The sequence below is a fragment of the Penicillium soppii genome (assembly GCF_028829465.1).
Source record: "Penicillium soppii strain IBT 18220 chromosome Unknown utg000005l, whole genome shotgun sequence".
NCBI lineage: Eukaryota > Fungi > Ascomycota > Eurotiomycetes > Eurotiales > Aspergillaceae > Penicillium > Penicillium soppii.
The window spans coordinates 2,619,820-2,634,527 of NW_026643235.1; the positions used below are offsets into that span (position 1 = coordinate 2,619,820).

The 14,708-nt window shown below is 49.6% G+C and overlaps 5 protein-coding genes across 5 annotated transcripts; 1 reads left to right on the plus strand and 4 right to left on the minus strand.

The window, feature by feature from the left end:
• Nucleotides 1–37: 37 nt before the first annotated feature.
• trm5 (tRNA (guanine) methyltransferase) lies at nucleotides 38–1,651 on the minus strand (the record flags this gene model as incomplete). Its single annotated transcript, XM_057241960.1, has 4 exons — nucleotides 38–1,005; nucleotides 1,054–1,131; nucleotides 1,190–1,291; nucleotides 1,363–1,651. 4 exons carry the CDS (start codon nucleotides 1,649–1,651, stop codon nucleotides 38–40), a joined length of 1,437 nt encoding a protein of 478 aa, XP_057097319.1.
• A 622-nt stretch (nucleotides 1,652–2,273) lies between these two features.
• Nucleotides 2,274–3,071, minus strand: N7529_006434 (uncharacterized protein; the record flags this gene model as incomplete). Its single annotated transcript, XM_057241961.1, has 1 exon — nucleotides 2,274–3,071. One exon carries the CDS (start codon nucleotides 3,069–3,071, stop codon nucleotides 2,274–2,276), a length of 798 nt encoding a protein of 265 aa, XP_057097320.1.
• A 620-nt stretch (nucleotides 3,072–3,691) lies between these two features.
• On the plus strand, nucleotides 3,692–4,999 carry N7529_006435 (ankyrin repeat domain-containing protein; the record flags this gene model as incomplete). The annotated part of the gene is made up of 1 exon (XM_057241962.1): nucleotides 3,692–4,999. The coding sequence occupies one exon, from the start codon at nucleotides 3,692–3,694 to the stop codon at nucleotides 4,997–4,999; it is 1,308 nt and encodes a 435-aa protein (XP_057097321.1).
• A 230-nt stretch (nucleotides 5,000–5,229) lies between these two features.
• Nucleotides 5,230–8,347, minus strand: N7529_006436 (PX domain-containing protein; the record flags this gene model as incomplete). The annotated part of the gene is made up of 7 exons (XM_057241963.1): nucleotides 5,230–5,457; nucleotides 5,516–6,659; nucleotides 6,712–6,808; nucleotides 6,868–7,492; nucleotides 7,560–7,868; nucleotides 7,911–8,167; nucleotides 8,236–8,347. The coding sequence occupies 7 exons, from the start codon at nucleotides 8,345–8,347 to the stop codon at nucleotides 5,230–5,232; spliced, it is 2,772 nt and encodes a 923-aa protein (XP_057097322.1).
• Nucleotides 8,348–9,178: 831 nt separating this feature from the next.
• ace1 (putative C2H2 transcription factor (Ace1)) lies at nucleotides 9,179–11,810 on the minus strand (the record flags this gene model as incomplete). The annotated part of the gene is made up of 4 exons (XM_057241964.1): nucleotides 9,179–10,658; nucleotides 10,709–10,953; nucleotides 11,028–11,281; nucleotides 11,354–11,810. The coding sequence occupies 4 exons, from the start codon at nucleotides 11,808–11,810 to the stop codon at nucleotides 9,179–9,181; spliced, it is 2,436 nt and encodes an 811-aa protein (XP_057097323.1).
• Nucleotides 11,811–14,708: the final 2,898 nt, after the last annotated feature.

Below are 14,708 nucleotides of genomic sequence, written 5' to 3' on the forward strand. Positions count from 1 at the left end.
TTATCATTGATTCCAACGCCTCACATGCTATGCAACTCTATACTTTCCGAAAAGCGACGTCCCGCGGCAGACGGAAGCTAGCACAGAACATTTGCTTCTTAGGACTAACCAACCTGACATTATGAATGGCAAGCTCAACGGTTTGGTCACCACTACCTCCCACACAATCGTCAACGGTGATCTTGTATCCAATACGCTCGGAGACTCTCTCGCAGATATCAATGTGATCATCAACCTCATTATCGGAGTGTCCCGAGAAACAGTACACGTGAACCATGGGCAGTTTGTTTCCCGTAGTAGGCGCGAACAGCTCTTCCTTCCCGGCATACAATCCGGGGAATGCATCAAGAAATTCGATGGCAGTAGCGGGCAAGTTCATAACATAGTGGTCGACAATATTGGGACGGGTGTATGTCTTTGGTGGGGGCAGAGGGTCCTCCTTACCCTGCTCGATCTTGCGCTTCTTATCTCTGCGAATCTTGGGGTGAAGGGTGACAGTAAGAGGTTCTGCATCCAGAAGGTTCTTGCTCGAAGACCGGATGAACTCGCGGCCGTCCATATTGAACGGGGTAACAAATTCTTGCACCTTATTGCGCACTATGGCATCCTGCATCACCTCATATCCGTGAGGGTTGAGATCATTGCCCCAGACGAAGATCTTCTTCTTGCCTGCTGGCACAGCGAAGGGGCCGACACCAGCCATCACGTCGCAGACCATTTCGCTGGGACGGAATTTGTCGACCAGGCGGCGGTGCTCGGTCTCCAGACGACTGTTCCAGTAGACACGGGCATAGTCGAAGTGAAATTCGCAGTCCTGTTCGTGTTGGACTACGTTCAAGTCGTTCTCGCCTGCCAGCAGCTCGAATGGGAAGGTGCGGAACACGGACTGAGAGCCGACATCTTCGATCTTGTTGATGACGGTCCGGATGGTTGGGTTCTTGTCCATGAGGATTTCGGCAATAATGTGCTTATATGGGAGGTATCGTTCACGGAGATTGAGGTGCACTATTTGAGGTCAGTATTGTTTATCGCAAATGACTCAAATCAACATACAGACGTGCCCCACCTGGGTGAACCCTTGAGGCATCTCTTCCATCAGATCCTCAGGTAGGATCGATGCGATGATCTCCGCTGCGCGAACGTTAGCTCATGGCAACTTATTGGATTGAAAACATGTTGGGAAGCATACCATAGGTCCAATGGTCATATTCCAATGTCAAGTCATAGGGCCCAAGAGCCACAGTGCCTTTTTCCACAAGTGCCTGGATAGTCGGCGACCATGTAGTTTTATCTGCAAAATCACAATTAGCAACAGACCAACCATATTGCAGCCTCAATGCAAGTCCAAGTCGAATAACCCACCATTGACCTTGACATTCTCCCGAAGCAACAAGCCCTTGAACACTGAACCCTCCTGGTCCTTCACTTCGCGAATACTACTGACACGCGGTAGTACCAAGAGATCCTGATTTGCCAGCTCCTTCCGGACGTTCGAAATATCAGTAGGCTTAAAAACTCGGGCGGCGGAGAGGGGTATAGTTTTGCGGAAAAATGACCGGTCGAGCGTGAGCATGGCACGGTTCACGGGAGGTCGGAACATGGTGTCGGTTTCGCTCGAGACCTGCTTAATTGATACGTCTGTTGGCTCCATTGGGGGAGAGGCTGGAAGGAGACCGGTTTGTGATTTATCTGTTCGATCCAAGCTCGAGGCGCATTGCGGCGCAATAATTTATTTCTTATCGGGCACGTGACCCCTATCTAAATGCAGATCTTACAGAGTATATATCCATGGCCGTGCTATATTTACAAGCACTATTTCATTTCGATTATTTAGCTGTTGGGCCAGTACATGGGGATATAATGAGTAAATAGCATAGGGAAGGGAAAGGAAAATGAGGGAGAGGGGGGGTTGTTTATACTGGATGACATCGCAGCTTCCCAAAACTACATACCTACCTAGGTATTTAGATTAGTAGTAAGCAGGCCTTCGATGTCAACAATGAAACCTAACAGAGCCTTGGAATTCTCTATTGATTTTGCTTAGAACGAGGATTATATCGGCATTCAGTGGATACAAGAGCAAGGCCGAGGGATTCAAAGTTTTGTAACTTGGACTTGGCAATTCAACACACTAATCGCAAAGGACCGCCTATCTCACATCTATCATATCATCGTAAAAAGTCGTATAATCGGTATACATGAAGTGCATGTACCACCATCAGCAACAGCAAAACGCCCACATGGAGCAGGGGGAAATCAGTATCATTGTGAGTTCAACCCGACGGTTTCATCGCATCGGTAAGAGTCCGATCCAATTCTCTCTGCGCCTCAAGATTGGCAACCCGCTCTCGTAGCTTCGAAATTTCATCATCCTTCTTCTTCAGAGCTAGCCGGGTCATGTCACGGCCACGGACAATGCCCTTCATCTTCAAGTCTTGTCTATTGAGCAGCGAGACAACCTCGTCCCGCGCTTTGTTTGGTAGCACAACCTCTTGCTTTTCCAACAAGCCAAGTAGACTCGTCGCTAAATCCGAGGTATCGAACGCCGAGTCTGCAGAAAGGACATTGTTGTACCTGCTGGGTGTGGGCGTCATACATACTTCTGCAGATGAAGGGAACCTTTCGGTGCAAGAAGAGGCCGGTGAGAATGGGGTCGCGATCATTGATCGTCGTGGGGGTGATATGTCATTTGGCCTTTCAAACAGTTTGCGCTTACCGGGTGAAGTGACTGTCGAGGTGCGGGGTGTCTTCGATGGAGACTCGGGGTAGAATTTAGGCTGCGAGATGAAGCTCTCAGTCGCCTGACTGGAAGAAATCGCCTTGACGAGTTCATCGTTATCATCTGACTCATTCCAATCAAATTCGTCCGAAGCTTCTGATATCATTCGAGCCTTAGCTGTTTTAGGTGGTGACATGAAGCTGCGCGGGGGAGTGTCGTAAAATCTGCGCTCAGTTTGAGGAGTGAGCAGACCGTTATTTGATTTTTCCACAGTCCTCGATTTGGATGGGGTAAGTGTGAGGGGGTCGGGCTCGGATCGAGAGTTGGCAAGAACAGCTGTTTGTTCACGCATTGTAGCATCGGTTTCCCAGAGAAAGAAGCCACATTGGTTGCTTGATTTCGCACAAGTCCAAACTTGAAGCTGTCAGCTTCTATTTTCCTTTATTCATTTATAGGGTCCCTCTCTCAAACAATGAGTATTGAACATACACCATTTTCCTTTGTTTGGCGTCTCCTTCTTGACCTGACGGTGGGCTGCTAGCGGCCGGCCTGCACATTCACAACACCAGCTTCCATCTTTGAACAGGCCCTTCCTCAGTGGTGCCACCGTTGGTTTCTTATAGGGAGACGACATGTCCCAAAGTTTTGACGCAGTGTTGTTGAAGATGAGAAGATGGAAGTCGCCATGGAAACCTTTATCGCTTATCGCCCCGGATTCTTGGCAGATTCCGTTTGCACCTAAGACATCGGAGACCCCCAATCTATATTTATTTCACACTGAGACATCAAAGCCTGTATGATATTTTCCCTTCTTTTTATCCTCATTATTATTATAATAATAATCGAAATGATCTCATACCTCAATATTGAGGCTGATAGTCATCCATAAAGAAGATTAATCCCGCCGCTTACTAGACATGAACATCATTTAAGCTTAACCCAACATCATTCAGTTCTTCAAACTTCCCCCATATGCATAGCATCACTCCCCAAGGACCCTTCACAACCCTCCCTAAAGAGCTCTATATCTCAATATCCGAGTTCCTCCAGATCCCAGACCTAAATGCCTTTACCCGCACCAACACATCAACCCACACCCTCCTAAACAGCATCCTTTACAAACGCGATGCAATCTCACCAAACCCCATCGCTCTCTTCCGGGCCTCAACCCACAACAACCCCTCAATAGCCCTAAAAGCCCTCTCTGCAGGCACAGACATCAGCTCAAAAACAGACACAGACCCACGTCTGAAAGGCTGCACCCCAATTCTCTTAGCATCCTTCTACAACAGCCTCGCAGTACTCAAAATCCTCCTTTTAAACGACGGAGCGACCCCCAATTCCCGGGATAGGAAATGGATCCGGCCCCCGCTCTCCTGGGCCGTCAGAGAAGGCCACCCGGAGATCGTGCAGGCACTTCTGGATGACGATCGCACGGACGTCAATCTGCAGGACAAAGCGGGCGACACGGCCCTCATGATCGCCGTCAACTCCCAGCCCAAAATGGTCACCCTGCTTCTTGTCAGCGGGCGCGCGGATCCTCGCGTTGCGAATCGTCAGGGCTGGACGCCGCTTAGTCGTGCTGCGCGCGATATGGATGGCGAGGTTGAAATGCTGCTTGCAAGGCATTTGCAGCTCATTCTGGATGGCTATGATGGCGCTGTGCATTGTCAGCATGTGTTTTTCTATGCGGCTATTATGGGCCATGTGGATGTAGTACGGTATCTAGTAGCGTATTTTGGGGAGAAGCTGGATCCTAATGCCGATGGACAGCAGTATGGGCGAGGGGCGTTTTCAATTGCAGCGGCTGGTGGGCGGGTGGATGTTGTGAGGTTTTTGTTAGGGTGGAGTGTTACGGAGCCAAATTTGCAGACGCATTGGAAGCGGCAGACGCCTCTGTTTGTTGCTGCGGAGGAGGGGAAGAAGGATATCGTCGAGGTGTTGATCGGGTCTGAGAAGGTTGGGTTGGAGATTCCTGATATGCATGGGACTACTCCGTTGGGGGTTGCGGCAAACAGGAATCATGTGGGGATTGTGAGGCTGCTACTGAATGCGTCGAGGCCGGCTGATCCTAATGCGCGTGATGAGAATGGTCAGACCCCGCTGTTTAACGCTGCTTACTACGGCCATTTGGGCGTCGTGGAACTATTACTTGATGCGCCTGGAATTGATCCACACTTAACAGATAGCGATGGATCCACGGCATTGCAGGTTGCATTGAATAATGGGAACACGGATGTTGTGGAGGTTCTGAAAAAACACATAGCGAATTCATTATGATTCATTCATTCCATTGCCATGATCTATCTCTCGTGCGGTTATACATCCGCTATATCTATCTAGTCCTCCGCCCTCCACACAGCCAAAAGTGAGCCAGCGAGTAGAATTAGAGCCAGCAATGCATCGGTGTATCAAGCAAATTCCAATATCAAAATCAAATGCAAAAAGCCAAATCTATGGCGGTATCACGTATATGAAAGGCACACGGGAAACCTTTCTATCGCTGCCATTCAGTCAGCAAGCACATGTCGCAACATGATGTTGAAAGGATCAGCGAGCTTGAGAATCTCAGTAACATTGGGCTTGGCAGGTTCTCCGGCGGTGCGGCGAAGTTGGTCTTGCTTCTTGGTGCGTCGGCGGCGCTCAACAGCAATAGGATCGTCCATATCTTCGTCTGCACTATCTTCGTCAGAGGCATCGGAGGCCTCATCTGAGATAGTAAGGTCTTCTAGATCAGCCTACAAGAAACAGTTAGCCACATACCCCGATTTTCATGCAAGAGTAGAATCTACATACCTCATCAAGGCCGAAATCACTGCTATTGAAGGCACCAACACCAGGGATGACATCCCCAGAAGTACCTTCAGCGGCCATCTTCTGGCGTGTCTTGTTCAAGTGCCAGCGTTTGCGATCTTCTTGCCATTTGATCAGCTGGTTGATTTCAGAAAGGGCGAGATCTCTGTCAATTTGGCCAACGCCCGCAGCTCCTTGGAACAAAGCGTTGATATCCATCTTGCCCCCTGAGGGGCCGTTGCGCAGGAAATCAAGAATTTGCTCGATCCAAGCCATGAGCTTCTGGAACAAGCCGTTGTCGTGCTGGTGCACTTCGTGGATGAATTTGTAGAAGTTGGCCTCATGGCGAGCACAGAGGTCGATAAAGGCTTGCACCGTTTGGTTCGGGTCGGCAGAGGCATCCTGGCGCTGGGCGCTCTCTATGACACCGATCGCGTCGTCCGCGAAGTGAGCAAAGTCGGTGATGCTGCCATACACGTTGGCGGACTTGTATACCCGAATCAGGGGCTCGTAGAAGATAGTGAAGAGGTCACGGAAGAGCTGCAAAGTGACAGGTTCCTCAATAATACTGAGCATCATGGCCTTGTCGCGCTGACGAGTGTAAAGCTTCAAGAGCTGCTTCATATGAGCAAACCATTGCGCACCCTGTTGCATTTCTAAATCCACATTCTCCACAGCGTGGTTCCAAGCCACGTAGCCGTTGAATACCTTGCCAATCTGTTCAACGGTGAGTTCGTTAGGGAGGTATTCAGAGCGAAGGATGGCCACAATAATGTCCACATCGTCGGCGACAGCCTCCTCTCGAATTATATTCTTGATTTCTTCCTCCGCATCTGCGAAAGCCTTGAGCTTCAGAGTAAGGACTGGGTCCTCAACCTTTGCAGCCAGAGTGTCGATCGATCTCTGGAAATCTTTGATGCCTTCGTTCAATGTCAAAGAGAAGATACGCTGCAAAAGCGACCGCGAGCCAAATGGCTGAGCCATAAACAGATCGAGAACACCAGACATGACAGCCGCAGGATTGGCGATGCGAATTACGTTCTTCATCAAGGTGTATGGAACAAGGCCATGAATTCTCTTGGCCTGCGCAAACAGCTCTGGGGAGTTATCCTCGGCAAGGAAAATGTGGTATAGTGTTGCAGCAACCCTGTTCACTGTCAGTTGGTGGAATCACTCATGAACTTGATCAGGGGACATACTCAATACGGAGCCACTCGGCGAACTTCTGATATTGCGGACTGAGGTCTGCAATTGTAGGCTTCTCGCGAATCTCAGCGAAAAGCTTTGTCAGACCGTCTGTGTTGAAAGTGAAATTAGCACACATGTTGTATGGAAGAGAACTCTGGCCGACTTACTGCTCTCCACGATGTCTCTCCGGAAGCGCTCCATGTACACGTCGAGATCCGCAGCTCGCTGCCTGGCAATTTCATAGAATCTTTTCTGTTCCTCGATTCTTACGGCATCCATGTCTTTTCGCCTCTGGACGTCAACCAGCTCCTCCTCGTTCAACTTGACAGGGCGGGCAGTCAAGAATTCTTCCATCGCCTTGGACTCCGCAACACGCTTGTTTTGCAGGACTGTACGCAAGAACGCACGCAGCGACAGGCGCTGCGCCTCCCGGTATAGAACAGTCTCCCGTGATACGTCGCCAGTCGATGCGCGCGGTGAGTTAGTAGATCGCATCGATGACTTGGAAATTGATCTCCGGAGGCCCCCTGGGGGGGCGAGGGTTGGCGCAGAGAGCCGGTCATTTTGGGCGCTGGTGCCCTGTGTCGAGAGGGATGAAATAGACGAGGCGTCGTCATCTGCAGCGGAGCCCCACCAACTCGTACTAGAGGTCTTGTTCTTTCGGGGGAGAGGGGGGAGTTGCTTCCCTGGCATCTCGGTGCACAGTCTTTTGCGGAGTTTCACGAACTCTCCATATCTCCGGCCAACATGGACTTCATCTTTGCCGTCACGACTAACCCGAATAATGAATTCCTATCCGGGCACTGTTAGCGAATCCATACAGCATACCGAAACAGCGTCTAAACCAATCTGAACTTACGGCATGCGAGTGGTATCGAACTGTTCGTTTGACTGAAGTGGTCCGAACAGCGGCAACATTGACATCCCAACCATTGATCGAATTGCCCTCGGGGATATTGACCAGCAGTCCCGAGTCCTGCGCACCGCGCTCAACGACCTCAATCTCAGAGAATTGAATGCGCTCCTCATATCCTGAGGCGGTTGGCACACCCGAAACCATCATGAGCTCCACAAGTTTCTCACATTTCCTCGCCAGCTTCCGGCGCTTTGTCTCCTCCAATCGGTCCTCTGAAGACGAGACATGCTTATTGGCGAACGATTCCAAAAACTAGATTCCCAATAGTCAGCATAATTATCCTGCAATCCATACCTTCCACGGCGGAGCGAAAACACCCACGATTTGAAGTTTATCCTGCCAAAATTCCTTTTCGCGCGCCTGGTCTAAGAACGGAAAATTGCGAACGTGGTGAACGAAGATATAGCGCAGAATAGGCAGTTCCGAGTCGACGGGCGCAACCTCGCCGAATTCCGATCGAAAGGGGGCGCCGAAGCGCTGCAGCGCGGTGGGGGAGTTCAGCTCGGAGATTTCACCGCGGACTTGTCGGGCGATCAGCTCACGTTTGAGGTCTAGAAGAAGCTGAAGGTTAGTAGCTGGAGTTGTAAACGCAGAAATTGCAATGCCTTGCTTCACTCACAGTGTTCCTGCTTGCCTGTCAGGATTTGACCTGGCGGGGCCGATGCGGGCACATCTTGCTCTCCCTTGCCGCCGCTGGGGAATGTGGGATCAGACGCTTTAATGTCTGTCATCTTTGATTGAGGATGGTTTTTCTGTTCGCTGTTTTGGAAAATTGTGAATCCTCTGAAGGGTATATCGCCCGGCCTCACTTCAGCTGAGTGAGCGTGGAATGCGTCTGCCTGAGAAGGCTGGTTGACGCTGAAATCAATAACGACAAACCCAGTCGCAATGTAGTCTCACGATGTTTGCTTCCACAGTGAAAGAGAAGAAGACAATGGGAGGAGTAAAATAGAATGGGGCTAAGAAAGAAGGATGATGTCGTCACCCCCGAAAAGGTAGTTACTGTACTTAACCCCCAAATCCCCCAATAATTATAGCGGAGACATGTCAGGACCCATAAGGCTACATCTGCTAATTTCGTTTACCAACAATTTTGATCGTCATAATGCAGCTTGATCCCCACTACTGGCTACGCGTCCTGAATATCTCATACGCCAAGGATGATTATGGTGTTGCCTACCAGCCCTGCGCCTTATTGTGGCGGGGTGTTTTCTCTGGGCAGTGTCATCGAACTATTTATTCTTTTTGAGCATTGGGCCTCGGATGATTCTTGAAATTATTTGAATATAATGTGGCGGGTAATGTGACCAGGCCTGGGGCGCTATTGTCAAAAAAAATCAGCTGGTCGTTGCTTGATTAAGATACGATGGACAGGGGACAAAGAAATAGTATGGAAAGAAGAATGAGACGAGTTCGTCTATGGCATTTGAGCTAGCTAAAATCAGAGCTGAGAAGACCAGATGAAAAGTAAAAAAAAGGAACACCTTATATCCATCATTAAATTCGCTTAAATAAACAGCCTTCGAGGCGGAAATGCGCAAAAACACACAGATCTCGACCTTTTACTTCATGAATTCCAGCTCCATGTCGCAAGGCAGGTAGTGGCCCTGGGGTGGACCAGTGTAGGGCATACCCTGGAAAACACGCTCTTGTTCAAGAGAAGGAAACATGTTTTGAGGAAGCGCGTGGTAGCGAAGGGACTGGTCGCTAGGCACTTGCATCATAGGGTGTGCGCTCATCTGGGTATTTTGGTTATATAGAGTAAAATCGTTGCCACCCTGAGCGAAGTCGCTGCCAACATGGGAGTTGGCGTGTTCGTAACGCTCGGAAAGAGTGTCGCCAACATTGGAAGAGTCAGGCGAGTAAAGCATGGCATTACCCTGTGCGCCGGGGGAAAGACCCAAGGTCTTTCCTGCGGGGCCGTAGGACAGGTGATTGACGTTCATTTGCTCGTAGTCGTTGGGATAACCCTTCATCGCGTCGAGGGAATGAGCTTGAGGAAGTTGCAGGGGCATCGCTGTGTATTCCTCGTTCATGGGGTACTCAAGATTGCTCCATTCTTGGTCGAAATTGATGCTCTCGGTACCAGTGAGGGGAGATCCGTCGAATGAAACAGGGCCCATCAGGTCCGGAAGAGAGTCAGTGGAAGGAACAGACATGGAGTTCATGGACTGGCGGTGCATTTCCAAAGCTGGAATCAAACCGTTCGGATCGCCTGCCTCCAATTGATTCTGGAACGCAGTGAGATTTAACGAAGTAGGGAATGAGTTCACATCGTTCAACAGGTAGGGCGAGGATTCTCCAAATAGTGGGAAATCGTCGCCGTGAGCAGGGGCAGGAGGGTCGGCGAAGTTGAAAGGAGTGTTGTCTGGCCAGCCATAAGGCTGAGCACTGGGCGAGGGGCTGGGCCCAGGGATTGGAGATGCAAAGTCGGTGGCCTTGGAAGCAGGGGTAGACACACTCGGAGTCTGGGGAGTAGCTTGGACGGAAGAGCCCCGTTTGCTGCTACTGCTGCCACTGCGGCCATTGTTCTTGGATCGAACGTAGACCCATCCGTGCGACTTCTCCATATGCTGCTTGCAGTTGCTAGACCGTTTGGAGGCATAAGGACAGTTGTGGAAAGTACATCGGAAAAGAGTGGGTTTATCTGAATGTCTGTCGTTCATATGGCGGTCACGTTCCTTCTCGGTGGGCCAGCCTTTCGTGTGGTAGCCGCACTTGGGATCCTCACACTTCCAGGGGCGAGTGTGAGTCTTTTCATGCTTGGTCAAGTCGCAAGGGCGCTTGAAGACTTTGTCACAGTCAGAGCATTTCTGGTTGATATTCATAGGAGGTGCGTCTTTCTTGCGGCGGGCCATAGAACGCTCAACACCCTCATCGGTGGCACCGTCTATGGTGATCGTACGCTTGAAGGATGGAGGGGCATCAGCCTCGAAAGGCTTCCCAGTAGCTAGGGATATCGGCTTTCCGTCTTGCATGACAACAAGTTCGGCGGCCTTTCCATTCTTGGACAAACCACCTTCGAGGGAAAGATTGGCGGATCTGTACAAAATTAGTTCAGATTCACATCTGTGAAGCTGGGCAACACATACAAAGTGGGCATATCCTCCTTGTTGGAGTTGGAGCCCGAGGTCTCTTGGACTCGCTCGCGCTGAGCGCGAACCATAGCTGCGTATCGTCGAACCTGTGAAACAAGGTCAAGGAAGTACCCGTTAGTATAAGGTCGATCGGCCGGTAGTCGTTGGTCACGGTCGTTGAGATGCGAAGCCGATGTATGCAAGCACTGGATGGTGAATTCGCAAAAGTTGATGTAAGAATTCCGAGAAGTGGCAGAGTTCTTCAATATAGAAACAAAACAATAAGCTTCGCCGTACTCCAATAACCCATTGATAAAACAATATGAAAACTTACAGGTGCTAGCCACAATAGGGTTTTTTCCAGGTCGCGCAGGCAGACAATCTGCTTGTTGAGAATGCGCTGCGGAACGCTGCGGACTAGTCGGTGGAATGGCTTCAAATTGGGTTCTTTGAGAATAGGAGCAAGAATAAAGCGTTCAATCTGCTTGCAAGCACGGTGGCTCAGTTGACGTTTAGGCGAGGAGCCAGTATCAAATGCCGAAATAGAGCTGGTGATGGCAGATTGATTGTCATGAATACCGTCATTTACTATTTATTGTTAGGGCCCATGGATTTGGAAAGAGAGGGGAAGTTTGGAGGGGGAATCTTGCGCCTAAGTACCTTTAGTTGACGACTCAGCAAGTCCCTCTTCGCTGCTGACAGACGTTCCCAGTCCACTGTCCGAATCCTGGCTGTGCTCTTGGCGAGTCTTTGTCTCATCCAGTGGGATGGGCAGAGAACGACTTTCTTCATTTGAAGTGCTGGGGGAGTGCATGGACTTGGAGTTACTATCGTCGCCAGCGGCCGGGCTCTTGTCGTCGGTGGAGTCGAGAGTCAAGGAGTCCAAGATGGAGGCGATCGCTTCCAACGAAGTCGGAGAGCGAACAGGCAGGGAGCGGAAGTTCAAGACAGGGTCACGATCACTAGATGGAGCAGAAGTGGGGGTGGAGAAAGTCTCTCCTTTCTTCAAACTCATCTTGAAATCAGGCGAATCGGTCGACATAGTAGGCAGAGTGGTATTTAAAACGGGCCGGCGACGCGGGTGCAGCCGCGATGGCTCAGGCTGGACAGCAGACATTTTTTGGGTGCGGTTCTAGGCCAACATAATTGTTAGTATCGGACAGGACGGAACAGATCTTTGCGGCTGATTGGGCTCTTGCAATGACTCACCGAAGGTCGCTTGTTCAGATGATTCGAGAAGTGACGTACAGTTGAGCCAGAGATGTAAGCCTCAAATCGAAGCGGGTTCTCTCCGTTCTTTCAAGAGGTATAAAAGGCCCCGCTGTTCTTTAATGAACAAGATTTATTGCAAGCGACAATTATGAGTCTATGGAAGACTCAGCGCATATATCACGATAGCGTTTATCAATTTGATAATCTGCACATGCGGTTCGTATCGAACGAGTTCGGAGGCGGGCGGACGGTGTCCACGTGTGAGTTTAGAGCGCAGCGAGACAATAAATCCAGCCCAAATGGCTTCCTGTAGACAGATGCGATATCCACTGCGAAATAAATGCCCGTGAACTGATGTGTCGAAGTGGTTACAACAATACGCTGAAGATGTGTAGGGTGGAAATATCTCAAGCGGTGAGCCCCGCTGCGAAATCTGTTTTGCGACTAGGTTTTCGAACCAACAGAATAGAAGATAAATAATGCAGAAAACACAGAACGAGAGGAGCGAGATCAAGGGGAATTAGCGGATCAAGGAAGACAGAAGACCGGAGGCTCATGGCGTGTTGGATGTCTGCCTGATAGACGAAGACGCTAACCCCAAAGAGGGATGAGGTTGACACGGCTGAGCACATTTTGCATGGATCTGATTGGTTGAGAATGGATCGCATTGTAAATTACCGTAACTAACCCACCCCAGCCTTGCGACCACATGGTACGATATGGTACAAGACCGTTGATTTATGTTCTGGTCCCCTGTCCAGCCCCGGTACAATACTGTATTGTATTGTTCCCCACTGAGTTCTTAAAATGGAAATTCGGACTCGCGGGTCCCAGACAGATCACTTCTCCGGAGCCTCAATCCCTTTTTTCAACTGGTGGTAGGCAGAAGAGATTTTTTTATCACCCAACTCTAATCGAGAGAAAGAGGTCTTTTCATCAGCTTATTTTTATGAGATCTACGTCACCTGTTACAAGGATCATGCCATAACAGGAAAAAATTCTCTTGGTTACGACAAACGAAACTCTTAGTCAAAACTAAATAGCCAACAAATAATTCAAGGACTCGCACCCCCACACCAATCATACTGACCGGATGAACTAAAAGTTCCGCCCGTTACCGCTCGTTTTCCTGGACCCAATAATCAGCCCAGTCAGACTGCGTTTGTCGGCATGTCCGTTCGTAACGTTGTTTTTGCCTGATGCTGTGCACATTGCCAAGTGGCATTTCCCCCTCGACTGCGCCCCTGTCTGACTCCCCTCCCGAATGCACAGCCCACCTTGTAGTCAAACAAAAGGGACTGAACTTCCATAGGATTACTTTGTTGTAAAACTCTACATGGGACTTATAACACTGATTGACTTTAGATCGTACCTGGAGTCAATCCCGCTTATCATATTTGCAGGCGCAACAACAACATTAGGGAAAACCTCGTATAGTTCAGCTGCTATCGTTCATGATTACGTTGCGGCTGATCACTCTGTGCGATCCCTCTAGACCTTCATGTTGGTATATAATTCTGACCCCATGCTAAGCGGCCCGGGGAAAGCCATCAGTCAACAGCATTCTTTTACCTCGAGAATGTTTCCTAATATTCGTCACAGTTTTCTCTTTGATGGCCGGCTAACCCAGGCTGCGATATTATCAACCCATGCCCAATGTAGTTGCCTGATCATTTATTTGTGATCACTGTTGGGTGTATCTCCAAATATGCACGGAGTCGACGTACTTGATTTTCTCTGCCATTTCTTGCCTTCCCATTCCGTTTTAGTGCTCAGACCTTGCCGCTTTTTGCTCACTGCGTAGATCTGAGCATGCGCCCTGAGTCTGATCGGATCCCAGCTCATTACATAAGCATCTGATCCGACTCTCTGAACATCACCTGATATTCTTCTAAGCGCCCTGGTTCGCTCACTGAGTTTAAACTAAGCCAAGGTACAGCCATGAGCGCCCCAGTTAAGCTACATCAATAAAATGCGGCACGCTAGCTCTGTTACGTATGTCCCATTTGGAGCAAAGTCCAACATAAAGTGGGTCTTTCCGGTTCTTGCTTAAGTTTAAGCAGAGCTGTTCGGCATTCTTGCGAAGAACAACAAGTTGTTTGATGGCTGTGTCAATCCATTTAGTACGGAATTTTCTGATGTAGACTTTGTCAGGCTGTGTTTGCAGGCAAGAAATGCTTCTGCCAACATGGTAGCGCGTAGGTGACAGCCTGTTTCCCCGACGTGAGCATCGAATATACTAAATCCATACTGTTCATCTCCTCGCAACAAATTTGCAAAAATATTCAGTGCACTCTTGGCATCGGCAGCAGCACGGATTATATCAGCCAGGACAGTGCAATATAAATCTCGCTTCCGAGGTCCTGCAGAGTTGCTTCCGGGGGGAAAAAATGGGGTCATTCTGGACAGTCAAGCCTTCACAAGAGACAGGAGAACCTTTACTTAGCACGGTTAGATACATTCCTAGAGCACTGTTGCGCTGAGTCTCGCCGCCTCTGTCTCTCTATATGTGAGTTTGGGCTGAGTGACTATTCTATGGGGACGACATCATGGACATGACATTTTCCTAGGGTTTACTTTTTACGAACGCTCGTCCTCGGATAAATTAATCGGGGGCTTTCTCGTGCCTGCTAATACAGACGTGACAGTAGACTTAAAGCTTGTCAGCATTCATTCGCCGGTCTGGTCGCTCTCCATCGAGGCGGGCGCAAGGTTGAGGGATCCGACCTTTTATCCCGCCCGGTGTTCCATTTCAAAGGCAGATAGTCGATACAGCTGTGTTGGATATGGTACAGGCGTACGG